Genomic DNA, 26,331 nt, shown 5'->3' on the forward strand with positions numbered 1-26,331 from the left:
CCCTCACTCAGGGAGCTGGCCGGGGCGTTTAGGTCCTGAGCACAGCCACACCTGCCCAGGTGCCTCACCTGTAGCTCCTTCACCCAGGAGCAGTGCCAGTAGGAGAGCCCAGCCCACTTGACAAAGAACTCTCTCTCTGGGATGCCCTCTAGGGGCTTGGGTGGTGGAACACCAGGCTCTACGTCGGACCCCGGCAGCCCCACCATGAAGGGGGCTGGGGGCTCTGTCCACCTCCAATGCAGGATCCGCTGGACTTTGCCCTTCAGCGGGGGACACTGTGGACAGAGGAGGGTCCCCAAGTTAAGGGCTTAGCTGCAGGGCCCCACCCCGAGGCTCCCTCCAACAAGCTGTACTGCTCCAAGTCAGACAGCACCACAGTGACTCCAAGACACCACTCTGACCTCAGGAGACCACCCACGCCGTGCACGCTGATGAGACGATACGGGTCTGCACACACACGCGTGCACACACACATACACACGCATAACGGAAGCCCATATGCACACAGGTAACCGAGGGCTGGCAAGGCACAGCCCAGGATCCACAGGGTGGGGGACCCAGCACTAGGGGTGGGCTGGGGACAACTCGGAGCATGGTGGCCTTCAAATGCCTACGGTGAATGGGGGGGAGAGGGGCGGGTGTTCTCCTCTCCCCGCAGAAACTGAGGCCCCAGCCCCAGAGGCCTCCTACCCTCTCGCCATCCCCAGCCCTGTGACAAGAGCCAGGTCCAGTCTGAGTCTGAGTGGACAGTTCAGCCTTATGTGGCCTTGGGCAAGTCACTTTACCTCCCTGAGCCTCAGTTTTCTCATCTAAAAATGGGAATAACAAAAGGCCTGGTACTGGAAAACTCAGTAAGCGTTAGAGAGATGCCCAGTAAACGGTGGCTATGGTGGGCCGTGGTGGGATTATCACCACTGCTTTTCTCTTCTCATAGCGGCTGTTTCCAGAAAGTGTGAAGGGGATTGCAAGCAGAGCAGGCCAGGGTGAGGCAGTGGCCGGGACTCGGGGCAGATGGGAGGGGGCTTGGGACTGAGCCCCAGCGGGGCGGTGGCGGGGGTGAGGGGTGGGGGGGTGGGGGGTGTACTCGTGGGGTGTGTCCTGGACGGGAAGGGGCGGGTTAAAGGCCTTGGTAGGCGGAGAGCCAGGTGGGGCCTTCGTAGGTGAGGCCTGGAGCAGCACGGGCGATGGGCGTGGTGGGCGTGGCCTGGGCCGGGGGAGGCGGGGCTTTGGTGGACAGGGCCTGCTGGGGCGGGGCCTCGGTGGGTGGGACCTTTGCGCGCAGGGCCTTGCCGGGGGAGGGCCCTGGTCGTGATGGGCGGGGCCTTGCCGGGGGCGGGGCGTTCGGCGCGGGCCGGCGTAACACTCACAGTACAGCGCGGGCAGAGCCATTCACCGTTTGGGATCTCGGGCAGCGGCGGGTTGAGGCAGTGCAGGTGGTAGGAGGAGGGGCAGGCGTCGCAGCAGAGCAGCTCGCCGCCGTCCTTGCACACGCGGCAGAACTCCATGTGGTCGTCCTCCTCTTCCTCGCAGCCGCCCTCCTCCTCGTCGTCCTCGTCGTCCTTCGGCTCCCACTGGATCCCCTCCTTCTCCTGGAGGGGGGGAGTCCAGGTGGAGGCACCCTGGACCAGGACCCCACCTCCACCAGGGAGCGACTCCCTCCCTCCCACTCGCACTTCCCCATGTTCTGCCCCAGAAGACCGTGCAGGAGTCCGGAAGCCAGGCACAGACAAAATCCCGCCCCAGCGCGTCTGCCAAGGGCTTACACAGTGGGGACAGCTCCACTTGCCCTCGGGAGCTTTCTCCAGCTCTGGGTCCAGGCAGACGAGGTGGTAGGCCCTCGGGCAGGTGTCGCACAGGATGATCTCCCCACCCTGCTGGCACACCTCACAGTAGTCCTGGTGGTCCGTCTCATAGCCATCACCGTCATCAACTGCGGAGGGGGCAGAGGCAGTCGTGGAGGGCCTTGTTCCCACTCCCAGTGCACAGCCAATCTCCACCCCAGGCTGCCCTGGCGCATACTAGGCGCTCGATAGATGTTGGGTGGTGGATGGACAGACAGGGTCAACAGGAGGACTGAAAGAGTAAAGAGGTGAAGAGATGGATGGAAGATGGATAAAAGGAAAGAAGGAAGGGAAGGAGGGAGGAGGAAGGAAAGAAGAAAGATAGGTGAATGCATGGAAAGATGAATGGCTGGATGAATAAAGGCAAGGGAGGGAGGGAACGAGGATGGAGAGGGGGAACGAGGATGGAGAGGGGGAACGAGGATGGAGAGGGGGAACGAGGATGGGTAGGGGAATGGGGCTGAGGGGGTACATGGGTAGAGGGTGGATGAGGTTAAGAAGCAACTCCTCCTGTGCCCCCCTCTGCCAGTGCAAATGTCCTGGGGTGGCTCACATCACGGGTCCCTAACGTATGCAGACTCACTTCGACAGGACCCCCTCTCCTAACCACAGAGGCCAGGGTGCTTGAGGAAGCACAGGGGAGCTGTCTGCTGAGGGGTGCCCTTCTCTGCTCCCCGAGGGGGCTCTGCATGCCCACATGCGCCGTGCTGGCCATGGGAACCGTGCAGACAGGACTCTTACTTCTCTTCTTCTGGCGCCTCCTCTTGCTCTTCCTCCCCATCAGGGCAGAACACTCCGAGCGCACGGAGGCGCTGTGGATGCTGGCACTGTCCAAGTCCGACCCCTCCCGCTGCTCCTCCTCACTCTGTGGAGGCAGTGGGGGGCGGGGGGGGGCGGGCTGTGAGCCTAGAGCCAGCCCTGGGGGCTCATCTCCAGGCTTCGCAGGCCTGGGGGGGGGCACAGTGGAGGCTCCAGAGGCACAGTGCTGTCTGTCTCTGGTTCATCTCGTCCCTCCACCCAGCTAGAAAACCCTCAGCCCACCGGTCCAGCCTGATGGCCTTGCACCCTCCTCCCCAAGCCCTGCTCTCCAGCCCTCAGACCCTCCCCACACTTTCCACCTCCGGAACTCTCCCAGGCCCTGCCCTCCACCCTGCCAAACTCCTACACATCCCTCAAGGGGAAGCCCTAAGGACACCTCCCCCAAGGAGCCTTCCCAGAACTCTCCCTAATGAGACCTGTTGCACAGCCTTGTGCCAGGTCCGACCTGTCCCATCTGCCTGTCATTGGCTCTCTCCCAGCGCATGTGCCCAAACCCTTCCAGCCTGCGAGCAGCTCCAGAGCAGGGCCCACCGTGGTGGAGCAGAGGGCCTAGCACATTAGTTTGTGCTCAAAAGCTAAGCTGAGCTGGACCACCAGCTCCGGGCTGGACCATGCCTGCTGCTCCGTGCTCCCCTCCACAGCAGCTAAACTTGAGACCTGTCACTTGCCCCTACGAAGGGACAAAGAGATGGCTTCCATCTCTGCCCCTCTGCAGGGCTGGGTCAGGTGAGGGAAATAGGTGCCCTGTAGGGGCAGGAGTGGGGTGAATGCCTCTACCCCCGGAGAAAGAGGGCTCAAAGGCTCAGACACGGACTTAGGGTCATTCCAAAGCTGGTGACAGAGCTGGCCCTGGGAGGGCAAGGGAGGGGCAGGGTTCCAACCCAGCCCTATCCTGCCTACATGCCACCTTCCTGGGGCCTGCCCTCCCAGCAGACCTGGGCATCCAGGCGCCCCCCCAGGACTCTCCCGCCTGCTGCCCAGATGGAGAGGCAGCTGGGGCAGAAGGAGCCAGGACTGAGCCCACAGCTCAGCAAGGTGGGCAGGAGAGCTACCCACCCAGAGTCCAAGCTACACGGGGCCTTGGAAGGATCCAGGCTGAACCCCTCACCAGTCAGGTGGGGAAACAGGCCCAGCAGGCCTGAATGTAGAATGGGAGAGTCTGGGGCTGGGGCAGGGGGATGGTGTGTACAAGACCTGCCCCCTGCCTGGCTCAGGAGAATGAACTGATAGCCCTGCTTTCCACGTCACCCAACCTTTGCATGCTACACACACACACACACGCACGCACGTGCACGCACACACACTCACACTCGCACTCACACACACGCACACACTCACACTCACCGAGGAGCCTTTCTTCCTCTTGCTGCCAACCCCTCCGAAGCGGAACTTGAGCCCGGCCACCTTTCTCCCTTTGCCCTTTTTCTTCACATCCTTGGAGCCTTTGATCTTCTTCCTCACTCCAGGCCCTGAAAAGCACCGGTGGAATAGACCAGCGCCCGCCATGGCTCACTCACTCACCGCCATGCTTTCACTCGGCCTTGAGAACCCGCTTTAAGGAAAGGATGGTTTCTGCCGTTGCCCCTTCTCAGATGAGAAGAGCTCGGAAAGGTGACGTCCTTGCTAAAGTTGCACAGTAGAGGGGGAAGCCAGAGAATAACCCTGGCCCAGTCCCTGCTCTGGCCGCTGTGCTGCCATCTTAGGAACAGCCCCGTCCCATCCCTCTCCCCAGAAAGGAGCTGTCCCCAGTGCAGCCACCAGCCCCCAGGGCCACTAAGGGCACACCGACCCACCTGCGGACCATACCTAGGCCCTGGAGGGATGTGCTAGGGCAAGAAGCCCTTTCCCCAGCTGCCAGCCTCCGGGTTGTCTGCCATACCCCACACACCGGCACCACTCAAGACCGCCCTCACCTCTGCCAATCATCCCCAGGAAATGCTGGCTCCCAGGTGGCCAGCAGGGGTGAGGTTGTTTTTATGGAACTGGTCACAGGACAATTAGTCACCCGGGGAGTAATGACCCCCCCCCCAGCAGCCTCTCCCACCAGGCCGAGCAGGGCAAGTGGGGGCCTAAAGGCAGATGGCCTCGCCCCAGGCCCTCCTCCACCCACATCACACACAGAGAGCTGGGTCTGGGAGCCCAGCTGTAACCTCAGTGGCGCCACGGAAAATCTATTTCAATTTTTCAGGCTCTGAATAGGCAGCTCAGGGAATCGATAGCTCAGCAGCTGGAGCCCGACAGGAAATGAGAAAGAAGCCTGGCGGTGCAGACAGCAAGGGAGGTGAGCGGAAGCAGTCTCTAAAGCCCGCGTCAGTCACCCACCGGGGACCCCTGTGGGACCTGCTAAAGGGAGGCATTATCCCAGAAACCAAAGCTCCTTGGGGCAGAAACAAGGGGTCCCCAGCGTCTGCTCTGCCCCCCATCAAAACCCAGGTCAGGGGACTTTCTTGGTGGCGCAGTGGTTAGGAATCCGCCTGCCAATGCGGGGGACACGGGTTCGATCCCTGGTCCGGGAAGATCCCACATGCCGCGGAGACACTAAGCCTGTGCGCCACAACTCCTGAGCCTGCGCTCTAGAGCCCACGAGCCACAACTACCAAGCCCGTGTGCCACAACTACTGAAGCCCGTGTGCCTAGAGCCCGTGCTCTGCAACAAGAGAAGCCACTGCAATGAGAAGCCCACACACCGCAACGAAGAGTAGACCCCGCTCGCCACAACGAGAGAAAGCCCACGTGCAGAAACAAAGACCCAACGCAGCCAAAAAAACCCAGGTCAGGGCACCCAGGAAGGTGAGCTGCAGGCAACACCACCACTCAGAGCCCCGGGGAGATCAATGTCCCTACTCCCAGTGGGGCCGTAAATCCTCCATCCGGGGAAGAAAGGTCCCTCCCCTAGAACTTCAAGTTGCAGAGAGCCTCTGCTGTCCCTATTCTCCCCACCCAGACACCACCACAGAGTCTGATTTTGTATCTGGACCTCCTTCCTGGCCTCCCTGGGAAGGCGGCCCTATCCACGCCCACGCCCGTGTACATCTGTTACCCCGAGGGCCGGGTGCTCAGAAGAGAGCGATCCACGGGTCACCTTGGGACCCCTTCCCCCTGGGAATGGTGCAGGCTCAAACCCAAGAGCCCCCTAACTCCCAGTAGCACAGGTCACACCTCTGTCCCCTCCTCCACACCTGGGAAAACTCCCAAAGCTCTGAGCCCACCGCCTCCTCCACTTCGCCACCAGCCCCAAGAGAGAGGCAGGACAGATGCCACAACACAGCTGAGGAAGGGTGGGTGGGTCCAAGGTCAACCAAGGCACTGGGTCCTTGATAGAGACCGGCCCGTTTGTCCCAGACTGTAGGGCCTGGGGGCCCTCTGCCAGCAGGACTGGGTGCAGCCTTACCCTTGCCCTCCTTGGTCTTGGCCTTGCGGACGGGCACAGGCTGGGGTGCCTGCTGGGGGCTGATGGCCAGCGGAGGCGCGATGGTGACCGTCTCCACGGCCGCGGCCACCGCCGCTGCGGCCGCCGCCGCCGAGCTGCCCTTAAAGGGGTTGTTGGCGCTGAACTCTCGCCACTTGGCGCCCAGGACGGTCATCATTTTGGACATGGGGATCTTCGGGTTCTTCTTGGCGATGAGTGGCCTGCGTGGGGTGAGAGGCAGGAGGGTGAGGACAGCCCCATGGAAGGGATGAGACCCCCATGTGACCCCCCGCAGGGCCCACCCTTCTTCTCCCAAGTCCCACACCTGGCATATACAGCAAACTGGGAAAACTGGGCAGAAAGGAGGGCAGGGAAGAGCACCAAGACAGAGACAGCAGTCCACCCCCAAGGCTCCCGATTCCCTGTTTATGTGGCCGGTGATCTTCTAATTGGGTTTTCAGACCCTGTAAGACCCGAGGGACCAGAGGCAGGGGTCCAGTCCCATTTCTTTTAGAGCTGAGTGTGGCCACGGGGGCTTAAGACCCCTGGGAATGACTGGGGTTGCCATCCCTGGGGGTAGGACCAGCGAGGGAAAGCAGGACCACCTGTTGAGATGGAAGGGTCCTGCCTGCCCCTCCTGCCAGCTCTGCCCAGGGTCAGTGTCAGCCTGGAAGCCCACCCCAGGAGCCCGGGGCCCTGCCCCTCTGGCCGCCCCACTTGGTGAGCCCGGGGGAGGCAGGCCTCGAGGGCAGTCTCCGTGGATGCCCAGCCATGGTGGCCCCGAGGCCCCACCTGAGGAACTGGCTGAAGGCCTTGTAGTTGGTGAGCGTGTGATAGTCGGCCTCCGAGAACGGGTAGTCCACGTCGTCCAGGCCCCACTCGGCCATGAGCTGCCCCGAGGACTTGGGCTCCTACGGACACACAGGCCGGAGGTGGAATGAGAGGTGGGGGTCCTTTTACCCAGAACCCCCACCAGGGCCCCACCCAGGGCGCCTCGGAAAAGCAGGGGGATTATGTCAGCAACTTAACGAGAGCAGTTCTCATCCACCACTGAAAACATCCTACAGCATCTCAGGCCGCCAGCCCCTTGATCAGTGGGAACGGCCCAGATGCCAGCTCTTGATGGGGTGCGGGCCACACGCCTGGGGGGCTAATGCGGGGGTTTGGGGGGAAGCCACGTGCATGTCCAGGGCAGGAATAACATCAGGACTCACTCTGTCCACCCCAGGAGATCACCTAGTACAGTCACACTTGGACCTCGTGAAAGGGCAGGTCACTGCGGGTTCGGGGACCAGGAAGGTGTGCCCTGGTCAGGGCAGTGGCCCAGCTCAGGGCAGAGCCCAGAGAGGGTCCCTCGGCTCCTGCTTCACTCTCCAGATGGGGCACCGAAGCCCAGGGAGGTGCGTGAGTTCCCAAGGGCACAAAGACAGCCAGCCAGCCCAGGCGTCAGGTCACAAAGCAGACCCCGGATGGCTGGGAAGGGAGGGGTGGGCGGTGGTGCTGGCTATGAGATTGGAACCTGCTGGACAGAGGCAGGCTCCAATCCTGCCTCTGCCACATACTAGCAGTGAGAGGTGGACAAGCTGCTTCATCTCTCTATGCCTCAGTTTCCCCACCTGTAAAATGGGGATAACAGCACCTACGTCCCTCCTGTGACGTAGCACAGGTGTTACGTAGCACACCTGTTAGCACAGGTGCTTGGAACAGGGCCCTCACCCCGATTTCCCATTTGCTCCAGGCAGCCCTGAGCTGTGCCAGCCCCACCCACAGATCCATTCCACCAATCAGCACACGCCATCCCAGGCCACAGTCACTGATCCAGGTGGGCGTGTGACTCAACCGGTCCAGGCAGGGGCACCCCTGGGTCTCCTGTGCGGACAGCTAGGACACAAGCCAGCTTTCCCTCCTGCTGGATGGGGCAGGGGGTGTCCACGAAGCCCTGCACTGCTGCTACACACATTCCCAGCCACGAGGGTGCCTGGCCTGAACCCAAAGCTGACCCTCCAAAGGCAAAGAAACAGGGCCCTGGATGACACCACTGGGTCCCCCTAGCTGGAAGCCCCCTTGCCTCTCAACTCTTAGGGCTGCTGATCCAACAGACCCTTTTTACTGCCTAAGCCCCTCAGAGATGGGCTGTCTGCTCCAGCAAGGGAAGGCCACCCGGGCAGAACACACGGCCTCCCTCGGCCCCAAGGGACCCGCTTCCTGACCTCCTGTTCTCTGTGGCAGTTCAGAGGTGCGCCCACGTGGGGTCCCCTCCCTTGGCCAACCTGCTCCTGACACACACCAGTCCTGGAGGTTCCCACCACGAAGCAGAGCAGCAAGTGAGCGATGACATTATTACAGGACGACCCTGAATCACTCCTGTTAAGTTCATCTTCCAAATCTGTCAGCTTCTCAGCCGCCATCAGTCACAGATGACTCATAACACACCTGCCAACTAATGAGCTCCCTCCGGGTGTCGGGACACCGCCGGCACTTCCCAACTTCAGTTGATAGTCACCACCTCTGCCTCACCCAGCAGCCACCGTACTAACATTTACGTACTAACATTTACGGAGCACTTATCTTCAAATCCACGGCCAGCCCAAACTGAGCCTCATCGAAGATCGAAGGCAGCAGGAGGCTCCCGGATGAGGTGCTGTCATCTGCCACCTGCCCCTGCCCGACGCAGAGACCCAGGACCCAGAGCCCATCTGCCGTCCTACCCTTGGCCCCTCCCCCCACCCCCGCCCCCTGCAAGGAGCGGCCTTGACATTCCAGGGGCCACATCGTGCCCCACTTTCACCGGGAAGAGGCTTCTCCCCAGGGGAGAGCTGCAGGCCCATCGCTATAGCTTCCATGACTCTCGCTCCCTGGGACACTCTCCTGGGTGCCCACGTGGGATGAATTTCGGAACACGTGCTAAGGCCCCCTTCCACCATAAGCGGAGCTGTCCAGCCACTTCTTCTTGGCGAAAGCTCCATTTGTTTTATTCTCCCAAACTGCTCCGACCAAGAGGTTCCTGACACCAAACTTGAGTTCAGACCATCGCTCTCCTCAGGAACGGCTGACCGCTCGAGCTGGGCAAACAGCGGACAATACATCTGCAAGAGGCCACACCACTTCCTCCCCAAACTCCTGAGTGCCGTGTCTCTGAGACCTGTGGCTACAGTACTTCTCACAAAGTTGTGTCCAACCTTCCTGCGCGTGCACTCACACACACACACCCATCTGCCCCGACGGCCCTTCGTGGGAAAGGATGCTCTGGTCCTTTGCCCACAGGGGCTCCCCGGTCAGAGGGCAGGGAGCTGACAGCAGGAGGCTCAGCTCGTCCAAGCAGGATCCCCCAGCCAGGCATCAGGGTTACCTTGAGGCATCCGTCATCGTTGTCGTCCTCGTCGTCATCTTTCTTTTTTCGCTTGGCTTTTTTCTCCTTCTTGTCCTTGAGTTTTTTCTTCTTCTTTTTATTTGGGGAGTAGTCGCTGCCCTCACTGTCCGACTTCTCTTCCAGATCCTCTTCATTTTCCGACAGCTCATCATTGCTCCCCTGGAAGAGAAAGGTGGACGGTGAGAACAACAGGGGCCCAAAGAAAATGCAGAGTCCCAGGCAGCAGCACTGCCCTGAGAGCGGCCTCCTGGCAGAGTCTCACCCACCAGACCACTAAATCCCAGACAGAGGGGCTGCCCTGAGCCAGCACGGGGTAAGGGTCTCGCCCCCAATGACTGGTTGGTGACAAATGGTGCTGTGCAGGTGAGTCGAGGCCTCGGGTGAAGACACACGCCCCCACCAGGCAAGCTCAGTGCAGCCCGCTTAGACGGCCCTGTTTCAGGTTTCTATGGGCTTTGGGACTGTAACGCGTGTCGGTCAGCGATGGCACTCGGACCCAGGCGCTCGTAGAGAGGATATCATGCCCAGAGCCAAAAACCGAAACGCTGTCCACGCTGGAGAAGAGCCCCCAACTTCCGCCCCGGCTCCCAGATCCTCTCCTCTCTGTTCATCTTTGCATCCTATGGAGTCGTGCGTGTCAAGTGAAACCTGTGGTTAACACAGAGCGCACATCCCAGTTCCATCTGCCTGTGCGCTCTCCGGACGCTGCTAAAGCACAAGCCCACCTTCCCCACCGCCCGAACCCTGGCTGCTTCATCTCAATATGAGACAAAGTAATTTAGGCAGCTCTTAAGCTTGGTTTCCTCGATTCAGTTTCCATCCATACAGGCAGAAAATGGCCCATTTATATGGAGATAAGGGTGTTTACAGACAGAGCATCCCCATCAGAAAGGCACTGCCCCTGCGAGAAAGCTGAGAAAGCTGTGTATTCGGGGCTTTTCAAGAGGCAAGCAGGCTGACTAGGCCCCTCCCGGCCTGGGTCTGCAGGAGAGGCCAGGCACGGATGCTCCAATGGAGATGACACTTGGCATCTTCGTGCTGGCGGCTTAGAGGCGGCAAAGAGAGGCACGGAAGAGATGAAGAAAGAACTGGAGAAATGAAGGATGTGAGCTCCGGAAGGAGCAATGAGGGAGGGAGGCAAAAGAGGAGGTGGAGAGGGAGGAGAAAGGCGGGGAGGAGGGAGAGGAAGGAAGCAGGGAGGGGAGGGAGCAGATGCAGAGAAGGAGGGCAGCAAGGGCAGTGGGTCTGTCTTGGGAGGCCCCCCGCCCGCTCTGCCCTTTCCAGCCGCACCGTGGAGTTGAGAGTCTCTTCCCAGGAGGAAGACTCTTCCTGAGACACAGCTGGGAAAGGACCCACCCGTGGGGTCCCTGCACTTCCTGACTCTCCTGCTGCTCGGCTCCCAAGCCTTCTATGCCCGTTAAGCCGCTGAGTCAGTGTGCTGGCTGGTGGCTGGCAGGCAGCAGAGCCTCTGGGCCTTCCCGGAATACTGACTCGGTCGGCCACACCGGGCGGGCTCCAGGGGCAGTGTGCCGGTCCTGGCTGCTGCCAGAGCCTGCCCAGGGCAGGACAGCCTTGCACGCGATCCCGTTCCCAGGGCTCATGGCCACAGCTCCCAGCCCTGCCTCGGTCCTCTGGGGAGGCAGGGATCAGACAGGGATGTCCATTTCCCCCGAAGATGTAGAGTTTGGCCAGCTTGGAAAGAGCACCCTTCGACAGACCTGAGAGACAGGCTCTATCCCAGCCACACCCCCGCACAGGTAAGGATGGGAGGAGGAAAGTGTCACAAGCTTCAGCACCGCGGACAGAGGCTGTGGGGCCCGCCGAGGGAGGGCCGTGGGGCTGGCCCTCAGCTGCCCTGGGGACCCCGCGAACCAGAGCAGGGAAGAGACAGGAGGACCCATGGTGGGTCCGGGGGCTCCCTGCGGAGGCTGCAGGACAGAGACTGTCTCGGAGCTCTGACCCTTGCTAGTCCGGAATTGGGCAAAAAGTCACTGCAGCATCCTGACCTCGGCCTCCTTGTCTGTGAAATGGGGGTGCCATACAGGGCGGTAAGAGGAACAAAGGAGATCACGTGAGAGAGAAGGCCTTAAGCATTTTGAAGTAGGAGAGTCCCAAGTACCCATGATGCCCCCAACTCTGCTCGGAAGCTGAAGATGCAGCCAGGACCACAAACCGGAGGACGCAACGTGCCTCACCCCACCTCGTTTCTGCAAATCGGGGCTGGACTGAAGCCAAGTGCATGGACAGTGCCTGCAGCTGGGCAACAATTACAGTGCAGACGGGCAACAGGACGCCAACAGAAGGGGCTGTGTGACCGCACCTGAGGGGGAGGTGCCCTGAGTATCTGCTAGGGAGCCTGCACACCACATCCCAAGTGCAGAGAGGTGGAGAGTGGCCCGCACAGCTCTGAACGCAGGGCCCAGAGGGAGCTGGAGGTATCGAGGGAGGGAGGGAGGGAGGGAGGGAGGTAGGGAAGGCGCCTCCAGCAGACGCCCTGTCAGTGTGTGCACAGTGGTGGGGGGGCGGGGGGGGGCCGGGGGGAGCACGTCTGGCAAAAGGCCCCAAGCTGTGCACTGCCAGGAGTGTGTTAGTCCAGCAGCCACTCCGGGGCTAAGTGGGGGGACAGGAGGGCAAAGTTTCTTCTCGAGGAATGAGCCGGAGCTACAGCAGGACAGTCAGCGCCCCTGCGGCCCAGCGGGGGACGACAATGATGGCCGCCCCTTGTTTCAGGGAAGGCGCAGACCCCTCCCTGCCCTGTCTACCTGCACCGGGGAAAGCCTGGCCAAGGAGAAGACAGATTCCTCAATTCCCCGGCTCCCCGCCCATTCCCTGATCCCCTCTCTGCCCTGCCTTCTCCCCCACCTGCATCCCGATCTCGTCCAAGCCCCCCTGCCCACCCGGGAGGCTGGTGGAGGGCAAGGTGCAGGACAGGTCTTTGGAGATGGGTTTCCCGATGGTACAATCAGTCTGTACCCACAGCGTCTCTCTGTATCCAGCTGTTTGGACACATCTAGTCCAAGGCCTCCTTTATCCTGTGTTCTGTTGTTCCAAAATCTTCCCTTGCGGAGAAAGGGGCAAGCGGAAGGGCAGCGAATGGCTCTGAAAACAACTCGAAGAGGAGTGACCCAACAGCAGGACCTGGAGGGATGCAGGTCGGCCAGTGGCAAGAAGGGGAGGAATGACCAGGAACCAGGAGTAGACTCACCATTCGGTATCTCGAAACTTACAGGGGAGAGAGTGCGGGCCAAGCCACATTCAGGGAGGAGACACAGGCACAGAGCAAAAATGCCCTAATAAAGCCCCGAACCAAGCTGAGCCCTGAGCCACACTGTGGGCTCTGAAAATCAGGACCAGTTGGGGCTGTGACCCTGATGCTGTGTCCTCTGGGCAGCAGCAGCCCCAGGCAGGACTATAGGGGATGCCCTGGATGGCAGAAGAATCTAAGGGAACTTGGAGTCCCAACAGAAACCATCTACAAAGCTGCCTTAAATCCTACACCCGGGCTGGGTATGCGAGGAACTGGGGGTAGGGAGGAGGGGTCTCTGCCCTGAGCCCCGGGCCCACTGAAGGCACAGCATGCCACCCGTGAAGGCCCTGGGGACCCCGAGCGGGCAGTCTATGCCCACCCTTCCTCCCCCAGCTCTGCAGATGTCTTTCGATCCAGGCCTCGCATCTCTCTCTCCCTTCCCTCTACGCCCAGCACTCAGCACACACCGCATCTCTCTAAAAAGCAGGCATTTAAACTCAAAAGGAAGGACTCAGAGAGTTGGTCATTCTCAATTTGGGGTCCTTGGAGACTGAGAGGGAAAAAGAGAGAATGAAATATGAGCTTTCCCATTCACGAGTGTTATAAACAGTTATAATTTAGCACTGAATAATTGGTTGCTATGGTAACCGCTGCAGCACAGGTTGAAATCATTTCTCCCTCCTGCGCTGGGTCTGACAAGGAGCTTCATCTACATATGCTCAGGTTCCGGCCGAAGCCCCGGTTATTTTATGTAAATCAGAATTCACGACTTGCTGCCTGTCCCTCCACCCCACCCCCAAAAAACCTGCTGCTACATGGGTTCCACCACCGGGGGCCCTCTGCTCCCTCCACCCAGCGCCTTGTGTTGGGGCCACCTGGTTGGAGATGAAAAGGAGAAAAGGGGTGACATTCCCCTCCCCACATCCCGAGGACTGGGGTCTGCAGGCGGGCGGGCGGGCAGTGTGCACATGGCGGCCAGGACCCTGCTCTCTGGCTACAGCACGCTCAGACTGTTGACATCTGCCAAGCCAGACTCTCAGCAATGCTGGGGAGGGCGCAGCAGTGGCCCGAGGGCCACCTTGGGGGCCTGGCTGGCACTGCCCGGTCATCTGCAGGGCCCTCCAGTCTACCCTGGCCTCCATCTCCTTTCTTTGAGATCCAGGAACTGCATCTCAGTAGAGAGAGGAAGGAGAGAGGGAGAGGAAGTGAGGGGAGGGAGAGTGGAATGGAGGAGAGGAGAGAGGAAGGGACGGCGGGGGGGGGGGGGTTGGAGGAAGAGGTGGGCGGACAAGAAATGCAGAGGAGGGAGAAGGAGGGCAAGGGAGACCCAGGAAGAGATGGATACAGCACAGAGGCCATGCTCAGGCCATAGCAGTGAGAGACGAGAGCCTCCCTCCCAGTTCCCAAGAAAGAAGCTTCGGGAGAGGGAGAGAAATCGCTGAGGAGCTGGGGAGAAGGTGCTTGCGCGGGATGCCCCCACGACCCTAGAATCTACCTCCACCCCGCATCCACAGAGCATCAGGTCTGAGGGCTGACAGCAGTGGCCACAACAGAGCCAAGATTTCAGAGCTTCAACCAGGAAGTCGGCCCCTGCATCTCAGGGCCCCGCCGGCGCTGAGCCATCTAACCTCTGCCCCCAACAAAGACAGACCTGTGGGCCAGGGTGCGGGAGGGGCTGGGGGGAGCTGCAGCACGGATTCGGAGCCCCCTCCCCACAGCAGGGGGACCCGGTCCACAGCACCTCCCTTGGGGGTGTGGGGGGAGCCTCCAGGCACGGGCCATCCCCCCTTCCCCTCTCCTGCCTCCACTGCCCCGCCTGGATAACGGGGACAGGAAGCGGCAGCTCACAACCTGCCCACATGTAGCCCATGTACCAGCCGTGGGGTTAGGGGTGTCCCGGGAGGGTATAGACCTGTCAATCCTGGAAGGATGCCAGGAGCCCAGGCAGTGAGGACAAAGCTGAGGGGCAGCAGAGATGGAGGGTGACATCTGACAGGGGCAGTGCTGGGCTCGGAGGAGGCTCAGGGTCCCTCTGGGGGGAGAAAGGGTAGTCTATGCACGCCAGAGGACAGGGACAGCCAGGTGTGGCCGCAAGCGGGCAGGGAGAGGCTCCGGGACAGCTTTGGCCAGGAGCCTGGACAGGGCAGCTGTCCTAAGGAGGTCCTTCCCGGGAGCCAGGAGAGCAGAACAGGGGGCGGACCTGGTGAGAAATGCTGACCCCAAGCTCACCAGAGAACACAGGCAGGACGTACCTGCATGGTTCCAGCTGGAGGAGGTGCGAGTGGCACCTCCCTGCCCCAGTCCCTGAGCTCCAGGCAGGCCAACCACTATGGGGACCCGGGGCAACGCCCAGGGCAGGCCCTGCCCTCCAGACGCTTGCAGGCTGACACCCTGGATGCCCCCGAGGGCCACTAGCCTTCCCCGTGGCACCTCTCACGTGAAGACGCCCTGTTGGCCCATATCTGATTTGCCCCCAAACAAGCAGGGGGGGTGTGGATAGGTGAGGCTCCCCTTACTACAGACACAGAAGCGAGGCTCAGACAGGTGTGGGCAGTGGCCTGGGGAGATGTGGGGAAGAAACTCCACCACCCATCGCCTGCCCACCATCACAGGCCCTTTGTTCCCAGGCGTCTCCTCCCTCCTGCCCCCGCAGCCTGTCTGGGGACCCTCCAGAGTTAAGTCACACCGCGGTCCCCTCCGCACAAAGTCTTGCAGTGGACGAGCCAGAGGCCCACGGCGGCCTTTGAGGCCACGTCAGAACATCCCCGCAGGGCCCCCCACACACACTGCTACTTTGTCCCGGGGCCACCAAGCGCGATAACAGCCCCCGACCGCCTCCCCTCTGAGGCTGGGCCAGGTGGGTCTCCTCTGGGCAGGGGAGGCGAGAAGGCCAGAGAACCGACAGCGCTTCCCCTCGGAGCAGGCGGGCCAGGGGAGGACCAGGCTGGGGGGCAGGGGGCAGCCGGACATCCCCAGGGCCAGATCTCAGCTGTGTGGCTGTGACCCCTGGCAAGTTCATCTCTGAGCCTCATCTGTAAAGCAAGGTGCACACCAGCCCCTCCCCATAAAGCCACCGGAAGGATCGAGTGATGCCGAGGAGAGGCGGCAGCTCTCACAAGGCGGGAGACGGGAGTCCCCACGTTGCCCTATGACCCTATGACCGTCCCCTCCAAGCGCCGAGGGCTTTAAGCTACGAGGCAGCCCCGGTTTCCCCCTCTGTCGGGTGGTGATGATCATCCCTGCCCCCGACTCCCAAGGTTGCTGTTGAGGATGAAGTGAGTCCACGCGGGGCATTCTAGAAATGCTCACACGAGTTACTCACAGGAGACCCGTCCCTCACCGGGGTCTCCTTACTCATTTGTATCTCCTTACTCTTCTCCCATTGGAATCCTGGTCACCCAGACCAGGATTCCAACTCACAACAGGTTGGAAGCAGCAAACCAGAGGGACAGACAGCTGCCAGGAGGCAGATACGGAGGGGGTAGCAGAAGGCACCACCAAGAGCACAGAGGCAGTGGACACAGACGCAAGCGGGAATAAGGGCCCTCCAGTGAAGGGGTGGGAGCGCCGGGGACCCCATGTTGTCATGGCCCAGGACAGACACCAAGGAGAAAAGAATAAACACCCCAGCACACCCTGTTTAAGAACACAGTGGGGACTTCCCTGCTGGTGCAGTGGTTAAGAATCCGCCTGCCAGTGCAGGGGACATGGGTTCAAGCCCTGGTCCGGGAAGATTCCACATGCCGCGGAGCACCAAAGCCCATGTGCCACAACTACTGAGCCTGCGCTCTAGGGCCCGTGCTCCACAACGAGAAGCCACCGCGATGAGAAGCCCACGCACCTCAACAAAGAGTAGCCCCCGCTCGCCACAACTAGAGAAAGCCCGCGCGCAGCAACGAAGACCCAATGCAGCCAAAAATAAAAAAGTACACTTGGGAATTCCCTGGCAGTCCAGTGCTTAGGACTCCGTACTCTCACTGCCGTGGCCCGGGTTCAATCCCTGGTCAGGAAACTAAGATCCCGCAAGCCGTGCTGTGCGGCCAAAAAAGGACAGGACACTTGACATACATCTCGGGGCAGGCGTCCGTGGGGACGCTGCCCACACCAGACACTGGTTTTGGTGTTTCTCACTCAGGCTCAGCTCTCGGGAGGCACCCCTCCGCCAGATGGTCCTGGGAGCCCACGCCTTTCTCCACAGGCCCAGGAGGAGCAGTCAGGACGCCCGCACAGCCCAGCCCCACTCACCTCTTTCTTCTTCCTCGTCCCTTTGGACCTGCTGTCCTTGAGCTTCTTGGACTTCTTCTTCTTGGGAAGGCTCACGGGCTCCTCAGGGAAAAAGTCATCGAAGCCTTCAAGGCCACCATCTTCTTCTTCTGGAAGAATCAGAAGGGGGAGGGGGTTACTCCGCTGCTTCCTTCAGGGAAACCCCCAGGGACACAGAGTGAGAGGCAGGACCCGCTGGGACAGTCAGTTCCTCTGCCACCCAACTGTGTCGGATCACGGCCACCCTGCCCTCCCCAGCCCATCCCCACCCCTCCCCGCCTTCTCCGTCTAGTTCCCCTGCCCCAACCCCTCAAAGCCACCCCCAGACCCGCCGAGTGGAACCCCAGCCCCTTGGACTGTGTCACATCACCCCACCTCTCTGGGCCTCTCCTCCTCTCAACCTGTAAAATGGAACAATAACCACCTACCCTGCTATGACAGTGCTTGGGAAACTGAAGCAAAAACAAATGACCAGGGCTTCCCTGGTGGCGCAGTGGTTAAGAATCCATCTGCCAATGCAGAGGACACGGGTTCGAGCCCTGGTCCGGGAAGATCCCACATGCCGCGGAGCAACTAAGCCCGCGAGCCACAACTACTGAGCCTGTGTGCCTAGAGCCCGTGCTCCGCAATGAGAGAAGCCACCGCGATGAGAAGCCCGCGCACCGCAATGAAGAGTAGCCCCCGCTCGCCACAACTAGAGAAAGCCCGCGAGCAGCAACGAAGACCCAACACAGCCAAAAATAAATAAATAAAATAAAATAGATTTTAAAAATTAAAAAAACAAATGACCAAGTAAAGGCCTTGTGGACATGGCTCCCCAGGGAGAAAGCAGCCCCACGGAGTCACAAAGCCATCTCCAGCTGGCCCAGGGAGGGGTCGAGGCCCACCTCCGCCCTCCAGAGGGCCACGGCGTGGCCAGGAGAGAGCCTGTGAGTGCAGGATGACAGGGACGTACAGGTCACATCCCCCTAGGACCACTTGGTGCCTTGGAGCAAGCACCCGGGAGCTTGGAGGAGAGACAAGCACGGAGGATGCCAGGGCTCCCCTTAATGGGGATTCGAGGACCACACTGCCCCCCCCCGCCTGGTCCCCACCCGCACCTGCCAGGCCCACTCCCCGTCACATGTACCCGGACACACACAGCAGGATGCCAAACACACTCCGCTGGGCGCTCGGGACGATGTTACAGTCCACAGAGAGGTGGGTTTTCTAGAAACTGCCCGCCTTTCCTGAATCCTCATTCCTTCACGCACTGGAAAGACTGGGGGGAGCAGGCGGGTGTGTCACGTGGGGATCTTAGAAGAAGCTGCAGGCTACATGCTTCTTGCTGCCCCCAAAGGGAGCCCGTGGCTGGGGCCTAACTCCCACCCAGGAAGTCAGGGGTGAGAAAGGGCACGAGCCCTGGGTTCCTGGGACCGGACGTGGGCCCCAGGGCTGGGGGTGCGGAGAGCGGGAGGGCCCTCTTGGGGGCAGACGGCAGCAAAAAGACACCGCAGGAACAAGCCACCCAGACTAGAGCTATGCATCTGCCTGCCCGGGATGAAGGAAGCTTCCAGTAGGCACAGGCACAACCTCCAAAGAGTCCACAAAAGGGGTCCACAAGCCAGCCAGCCTCCACACCAGCGGCTTACCCCCCATCCCACGCCCTTCACTGCCCATGTGCACGGGGGAGGGTGGGGGGCGGGAGTGAAGGGCAGGGAGAAGTGCCACGGGGGTGGGGGGACACGACAGGGAGTCTCACTCGGTCTGGGGTCTGCCTCGAGCGGGACCCCCCTGTGGGGCTGCCACCCTGGGAGACCCTTAGGAGGGCAGAAAGTCCCAGGGCCACGCAGGGGACTTTCATATGGGAAATGGGCAGAGTGTCCTCACTGAATCAGGTTTAAATGATAGGCACCCCCCAACCCCGCCCAGGAAGTCTAAAAATTTTAGAGTAAAACATCCTGGCTGTTGAACGCGCCAGACCCACAGATGCCTGGACACACCCTGGGCGCTCCAACATCGCCCATCCTCCAGAGGGGTCCACCCCAGGGCCTGGGACCCTGCCCCCTAGAGTCCCCAGAGGGGAGGGGGAAGGCGCCCATCACCACACTCTGGGTGCAGCTAGAGGGCGCTGGTGACGCTGGTGGCCCAGTGGATGCCCCTCCCGCCCACACCTGGAGGGCCAGTTCCCACACGTACCACCCCCCTACCCAGGGAAGGCGGGGGCTGCACCCTCTGTCTCAGCATCCCTCTGCCCCAGGGCCCTCCTCCAGGGCTGCCAGGGGGCCTGTGGCCCTGCCCCCCAGGAAGCAAGTGCTAGCCCTGTCTTGTCCGGCGCCCCCAGGAGTCCACGGGGACAGGGCATGCCCAAGTCTCAGTCCCCTCCCCATCCTGCCAGGCAAACACAGACACGGAGAGAGACCAACTCCAGGCAGGTGAGGGAGCTGCCGTGCAGGTGACACGAGGGTGGCCTGAGCGCTGGCCTTCCCCGGGAAGCCAGCTCAGCGGTCCTGAACGGCAGACAGGGGCACTGCTGAGGACAGGACCACGTGGTGGGCACAGATGCTGTGGCCCTGGCCAGGGCTACGGCCCACAGGGCGGGCAGCGAGGGCAGGCCCAAAGCTGGGTTTAACGTGGGCAGGCTTTGAGGGGAGCCAGGCTAGGGCAGCAGGACCCGAGCCCGTCCTGGTCCCTGAGCCCTGGCACGGGAGAGGCAAGGATTTCGGGGCCAGCTGGAAACGTTCATAGGGACCCCCAGTCATCCTGGAGTGGAGGGCTCTGGGGACAGTGACATGGCTGGCGGGGAGCCAGGCTGTCGATGAGATGCCCGTCCACGCCTGCCCACTCTCCCAACGGCCTCCACCTCCCCCGGAGCTGCAAAGAGACCGCCTGGGAAAGCCACCCCCGCACCCTGGCTGTGCCCAGCTCGGTTATGTAACAGGCTCAGCTGATGCAATCGGGAGGGGGCCTCTCTCTCCCGCCTCCTGCTACCTCCCCACGTCCCCTGTCCCCTCAGCAGCGCAGTCCCCAGACTGGGAAGGCCAGCCCAGCACACGGTCACAGACTGACCGGCCAGCAGCACAGACCATGGATGCACAGGAGGCCGCGAGAGGTTCTAGAAGGAAGCCTGGGATCTCCCGTGGGCTGCGCCCCACCCTGCCTGGGAAGGAGGTAGGGGCACCTCTAGCCCTAACCCACGCCCAGGACAGGGCTCGGAGGAGAAGTCCTCAGGCCCTCTGCCCTCGGACAGACCCCTCCTCCACTCCCAGAAGACCTCACGGCCCAGGGCCATCTGTCTGGTTAAATCCCTCCTCCAGGGCCCTTCCAGAGCTGGCACACGACCACGGGGACCCCACCCTGCCCACCCCCATCTTCCTCCCCCGCACGTCTTCTGGTGGCCCTGAGGACGCCCAGGGCTGACCTCCTGTGACGCTGCTCCCCGACACCCCCATGATTCCCACTCAGCCCTGCCCCCCTCCTCCCTCTTCTGCAACCAGCCCTGAGCTTCTTCTAAAACCAGACCTGGAGAGTCACAGCCAAGCAATCCTTCCCAGTGCCCATCGGCCCCTCCCGGATCCCAGCCCTGTGCCTCCTCAGGGTACCCAGCCACCAGTAAGGCGGGAGCCCCCCCCCCGCCCTGGGGGAGGGTCCTGAGGGGAAGCGGCCTCAAGACTCCTTGTCTGCCAGCTCCCTGCTGCCCCCCAGCCCTTCCAGGCAGGCGGCCTTGCCCTCACGCACCAGCCCTGCCCCTCCAGGGCCCGAGGCTCCATCGACCCCCAGAGGGGCTATAATTAGGACCCATTAGCCCTGATCTGTCTCCCAGGTCTGGGGCAGGGCCGGGGGAGACTGCTTCAGAGATGAGACGGGGGACAAGGCGGGGGACAGCAAAGAGAGGCACCTGCACCTCCTGCTGCTTTCCCCCAGCCCCTCACCAGGGGCTGCACACACTCTGGCTTAGCCCTGCGGGACCCCCAGGCTGCTCTGCAGGCTGCAGCCCAGGCGGGGGGGGTGGGGTGGGGGGGGTGGACCCTTCTTAGCGAAACACCTTATAGCAGTGGAAGGACCTACCACCTGCACCAAGCTCGAAGCAGGGAGCATATGTTCATTTATATGAATTCATCTACTCCACACAGCAACCCTGGGAGACGGTACTGTTATCACCCCCCTCTGCAGACAAGGAAACGGGCTCCGAGGATCTCATCGCTTGCCCACTTCTGAGTCTCACGGCCGGCAGGTGGTAGAGCCAGGATGGAGCCCCGGCAGGTGGCTCCCACCACCAGGTGTGGTCCCCGCGCCTGCCCCTCCCTCCAGGTATAGGACCCTCCCAGAATTCAGACCTTCCCCACGTTTACTTCACAAGCATTTAAACAGCATAGCCCACGTGCCAAGCTCAGGCACGCCCAGGGGACGCTGAGGTGACTCGGGCCGGCCCCTGGTCTGAAAGATCACCTGTGGTCCCTCAGGGTGGGAGGGTCAGGGCTAGTCCACCGCAAGTCCCCATGCTCTGCCCATCCCCTGCCCCTGTCCTCTGGGGACAGGGAACCTAGCAAACACAAGGTGATCAGAGCGAAAGAAAAACTTATGACTGTGGAAGGAAGAGGTAGGTCGTCTGATTCGGGGTGGCTGACAGATCTGGGGAGGTGCAGCCAGGAGCCGGATCAAGAGCTCCGTCACCCGAGTCCAGAAAGGTAAGCAAACCTGTCAGCGATGGGGACCCAGCTCGACGTCCGCCATCCTCTCTGAAGCCTGTGGAGAGGGTCTCCTTCTGTTCCCCCAAGCAGGAAACAAGACCACCTGGAGGCCAGGAGGAGGGACAGGGGAGCTCAGGCTTCGAACCACCACCCCTTCCTGGCAGGGTGGCCCCCAATCCCTTCTCCACTGAGCCCACTTCCTCATTCTTGAAATGGGCCGAGTACTGGGAATTCCCTGGCAGTCCAGTGCTCAGGACTCCGTGCTTTCACTGCTGAGGGCACAGGTTCAATCCCTGGTCGGGCAACTAAGATCCCACAGGCTGAGCGACGCAGCCAAAATTAAATAAATAAATAAAAATTTAAAGATAAATGGGCTGAGGACTGCCTTTCTCACGGGGTGATGAATTAGAAACTGTGAGATGCAGTTTAAGTGCTTGGCAGTGGCAGGCGGGGCCCAGGGCCTCAGGAGGGCTAGGATGGCCGGGGCTGAAGGAGTGGATGGCGGGGGGAGGGGGGTCTCTCGTTTGGCCACTGCTGGGCCAGGGGTTCTCAGGGCCACCCTAGGGCTGGCCAAGGAGGGGTCACCAAGACTAAGGTTCCCATCAGTCCTTGGAGTGCCCCCCACACCACAGGTCTCTACTGACATTGCTGGGGGGGGGCCGCAGTACTCCCGCCCAAGAGAGAATTAATAATTCATTTATGACATTTAACAAAACCCAGACACTACCTCACTGGCATCTCATCAAACAAAACGTCAGTCCTGAGCACCACGGGCAGACGGGCAGGCAGGCAGCCTGGTGGGGGCGGAGGACAGGGGAAGCTTTTACCCTAAGGGAGTGGGGCCCGGAAAGAGTGAGGATGGAGGAGGCTGGGGGCCCAGAGCACTGATGGGGAAAAGGAGGAAAGAGAGGCCAGGAGGGAGGGGACGAGGACAATAGAGGGAAAGAGAGGGACAGACAGAGAGAAGCAAGGATTCGGGGAAGACAGCCTGACAGACTTGGAGACAGACAAAGGGATAGACATGGGGAAAGAGTAAGTGAGAATAAGAACAGGAAGGAAATAAGGACAGAGCCAAAGAGACAAGGCAGGAAGTCTCAAAAGTTTCACCTGCAAAACCCCCAGAAAGTCAGACACCGTGTACTGTGTTCAATACTCGCTCAGAGAAGACATGCAAGAAATCTATGCTGGGTGGGTGAGTGGATGGATGGATAGACAAATGGATGATGGATGGATGGACAGATAGATGAATGGACCGATGGATGGATGGATGGACTGGATGGATAAATAAATGGATGGATGGAGACTGGTTAAGATGGATGGATGGAAGGAAGAAAGGAAAGAAGGGATGGAGGGAGGGAGGAAGGAAGGAAAGGTGGAGTGGACAGATAAATAAATGGATGGATGGATGGAAGGAAGGATGGATGGATGGACAGATAAATAAATGGATGGGTGGATGGATGCATGATGGGCCAACGGATGGATGGATGGATGGAAGGAAGGATGGATGGACAGGTAAATAAATGGATGGGCGGAGACTGGTTAAGATGGATGGATGGAAGGAAGAAAGGAAAGAAGGGAGGGAGGGAGGGAGGAAGGAAGGAAAGGTGGACTGGACAGATAAATAAACGGATGGGTGGATGGATGGATGGAAGGAAGGATGGATGGATGGATGGAAGGAAAGAAGGATGGATGGACAGATAAATAAATGGATGGGTGGATGGAAGGATGGATGGATGGAAGGAAGGATGGATGGGCAGATAAATAAATGGATGGGTGGATGGATGGATGGAAGGATGGATGGATGGATGGATGGAAGGAAGGATGGATGGACAGATAAATAAATGGATGGGTGGATGGATGGATGATGGGTCAATGGATGGATGGATGGAAGGAAGGATGGATGGAAGGAAGGAAGGACTGGACAGATTAAATAAATGGATGCGTGGGTGGGTGGATGGATGGATGGATGATGAATGGGTAGGATGGCTGGCCAGTGTATGGTGGGTGTACTGGTTGGTTTTGTGGCTGGATGGGTAGATGTTCTGGTGGGAGGGTGGATACATGGGTGGGTGGATTAACAAGTGGGTGGGTGACTGAATGAATTGATGAAATGATAAATCAATTTAGAATGCAGTGACTACCCCACAGGCCAAGCCACTGGGCAAAGGGTGCTATAACCACTTTACCTCCCTCCTCTCGGCAAACAGTATTGAATATGACCAGGCTCCCCGGGATGTCCCAAACCCACATCTCCCCAACGTGGGGGGAGCTCACTAAGAAGGCACAGACCTTCAGGAATCGTGGCTCTCCCTCCCTCCTGGTCCCTGGGCCCACAGAAGCCTAGATGGGCTAGGGGGACCTGGGCCAGTCCAGTGCCAGAGTGGTCACACTGTCTGGCCTGGAGAGAAGATGGGCTCACCAGCTCTAGGAAACCCACCCCTCTGTGTGGGACTGAGGAAGGGCTGGGCCTACAAGGCAGGGAAAAGGCCTGGGATGCTGAGGCCCTCTCCTCCCTCCCTCACTCCAGCCCCTCTGGCCCAGGCTCCCAGCCCCCCAGCTTACTGGATGAGGGTGCATGTCTCAGAAGCATTTCCTTGGGGAAGGCAGGCCAACTGCTCCCCTTGGACGGTGCTAACTACAAGCCACACTTTACTGGGCACCTATTATGTGCTGGGCACTGTGACCTACTTGTTCCACGTGCACCGCCTCACGAGCCCTCATAATAAGCCCTCTATGAGGTAGCTGACGCCACAGCCCATTCCACAAGTGCGGACACTGAGGCAGAGGGACTGGGTAGCTTGCCCAAGGTCAGGCCACAAACAAGCAGCAGAGGCGGAGCCACCCGACTCTTGAGCCCTCTCTTGGACTAGCCCTCTGAACGCCCAGGGGAATCTGGCAGCTGGGGTCCCTGAGCCCGAGAGGCAGGCACCTCCCCCGACCCCCGCAAGCAGGCTCAACCACCCGCCTCAATGCCAGAGAGCTGCCCGACCAAAGCCCGGGTGGCAACGAGAACACTGCTGAGGGGGGTGGTGGACGGGCAGAGTGAAGACAGTAGGCCTGACAAGTACTGAGTCCGCTGCGGCAGACTGAAAACCTAGTGTGACAGCTCCCAGCACACCGGCTCCCCCATCCACAAACGGCCACCTGGGGGACCTGCTGGCCCTACAGCCCTGTGGGCCACGGCCACGAGCTCAGGCTGAAGGGCTGCAGAGAGGCCGCAGTGGAGGGAAGGGGGCCAGGCGGCCAGCACTTCAGGAGAGACACGAGGCCTAGGCCGAGGCTGTCATCACGTCCAAAGGCCAGGGTGACCCAGGGACCCCCCAGCCCTCAGACACTGAGACCACAACCCTCTCTCTAGCGCCCACAGTGCTAGGTGCCAGGCACAGTGGGTGGTCACGGGAGTCACACCCAAGGCGGGAGCCCACGGACACAAGTCAGCTGGTGATAATATTCCAGGGAAGCACTGCCAAGAAAATAAAGCATTAAAATGGGCCTGAGAATGACAGGGGTGGGGCTACGCTGGAGCCAGGAGCTGAGACCTAACGGGCAGGAAGGAGGCAGTTGTGAGCCGAGGAAAGCTTGGGTCTGGCAGGGGTCACGGCCAACGTTCAGGGCAGGATGGAGCCTGGGGGGGTTCCAGAAGCATCAGGGAGGCTAGAGTGTGAACAAGGAGGTCGGGGTGGAGATGAGGGTGGAATAGAAAAGGGACTCTGCAGTCAGTCCAAGCCGTGGGGGTCCGGGTTTGCTTTGTGTTTTCAAAGGTGACCCTGGCTGCTGAGCGGAGCATGGTCGGTGAGAACTGGTTAGAAGGCTCTAGAGGGGACCAGCCGGAGGGGACAGTGGTTTGGACCAGGGACACAGAGAGGAGCTGGCAGCTCGGGAAGGCTCAGGACGTGCTCTGGAGGTGGGAGCCCCTGGCCTTGCTGAAGGACAGGCTGCAGTCTCTGCTCTGCGGGACTTTGGAGGCCTTCCTAGAGGCCCTGGGGCCAAGCCCACCCCCCCCACGCCCTGCCCTGGAGTGACAGGTGCAAGCAGGTGGGAGGAAAGGTGGTGGGCAGGCGACTCGGACCGAGGCCCAAGTGGAGTGAGCTGGGTGCCCGCCAGTCTGGGGACACCTTCCCTGGCCTCCTCGCCTCCCTTCCCCTCCAAGCCCTGACACAACCAGGGAGAGCCAGAACGCATGGGAAAGGGGGACAGGGGACCCCATCAGGGGGTTGGTGAAGTCCCAGAAATAAGTCTGTTCACGAGCGTTCAGCTGTCCACTGGCCCCATCAGTGCCACAAAGGGCCACGCCCCGAGCACCACTCACTGAGGAAGCCAGTGACCAGCTTTACCAAGGAGCCAGCTTCCTAAGTAGAAAACAGCCATGGGTTTCAGTGCCTGTGCTAGGCCTCTGGGTTCCCTTCCAGGAAATGGGCCTAATTCCCTGGACCCCAGCACGTAACAGTCAACTATTGTCCCAATATTGTCCACCCATGTGTGGCCACCTCACCCCCACTCCCGTCACCCCAGCAGGCTCTTTGCAAACTTGGCTGCACTACCTGAAAAGCAGGGTGAGGCCCCAGTCACCCTGTTAAAGGGAACAAGTGGGCAGGGGAGGAGACCCCCCCAGTGGGCATGGCCGCCTGGTGGGAAGCCCCTCAGTAGGAGAGGCAGAGCAGAGAGGAGCTGCCGCCCCTGGGTCCTCCCCTCCTCACCTCCTGCACACAGGA

The 26,331-nt window shown here is 60.7% G+C and overlaps 1 protein-coding gene across 1 annotated transcript in view; it reads right to left on the minus strand.

Moving 5' to 3' along the window:
- Positions 1–26,331, minus strand: part of CHD5 (chromodomain helicase DNA binding protein 5) — a 61,796-nt gene that overhangs the window by 34,305 nt on the left and 1,160 nt on the right. Inside the window, exons 2-10 of the mRNA XM_065897356.1 lie at positions 16,932–17,059; positions 9,419–9,598; positions 6,862–6,980; positions 6,052–6,290; positions 4,005–4,129; positions 2,583–2,706; positions 1,764–1,930; positions 1,368–1,589; positions 69–275 (exon numbers count right to left, since the gene is read on the minus strand). Coding sequence (XP_065753428.1) covers positions 69–275; positions 1,368–1,589; positions 1,764–1,930; positions 2,583–2,706; positions 4,005–4,129; positions 6,052–6,290; positions 6,862–6,980; positions 9,419–9,598; positions 16,932–17,059 — 1,511 coding nt within the window. The remainder of the gene's footprint in view (positions 1–68; positions 276–1,367; positions 1,590–1,763; positions 1,931–2,582; positions 2,707–4,004; positions 4,130–6,051; positions 6,291–6,861; positions 6,981–9,418; positions 9,599–16,931; positions 17,060–26,331) is intronic.

This window comes from Phocoena phocoena, chromosome 1 (genome assembly GCF_963924675.1).
Source record: "Phocoena phocoena chromosome 1, mPhoPho1.1, whole genome shotgun sequence".
In the NCBI taxonomy this organism is placed as follows: Eukaryota; Metazoa; Chordata; class Mammalia; order Artiodactyla; family Phocoenidae; genus Phocoena; species Phocoena phocoena.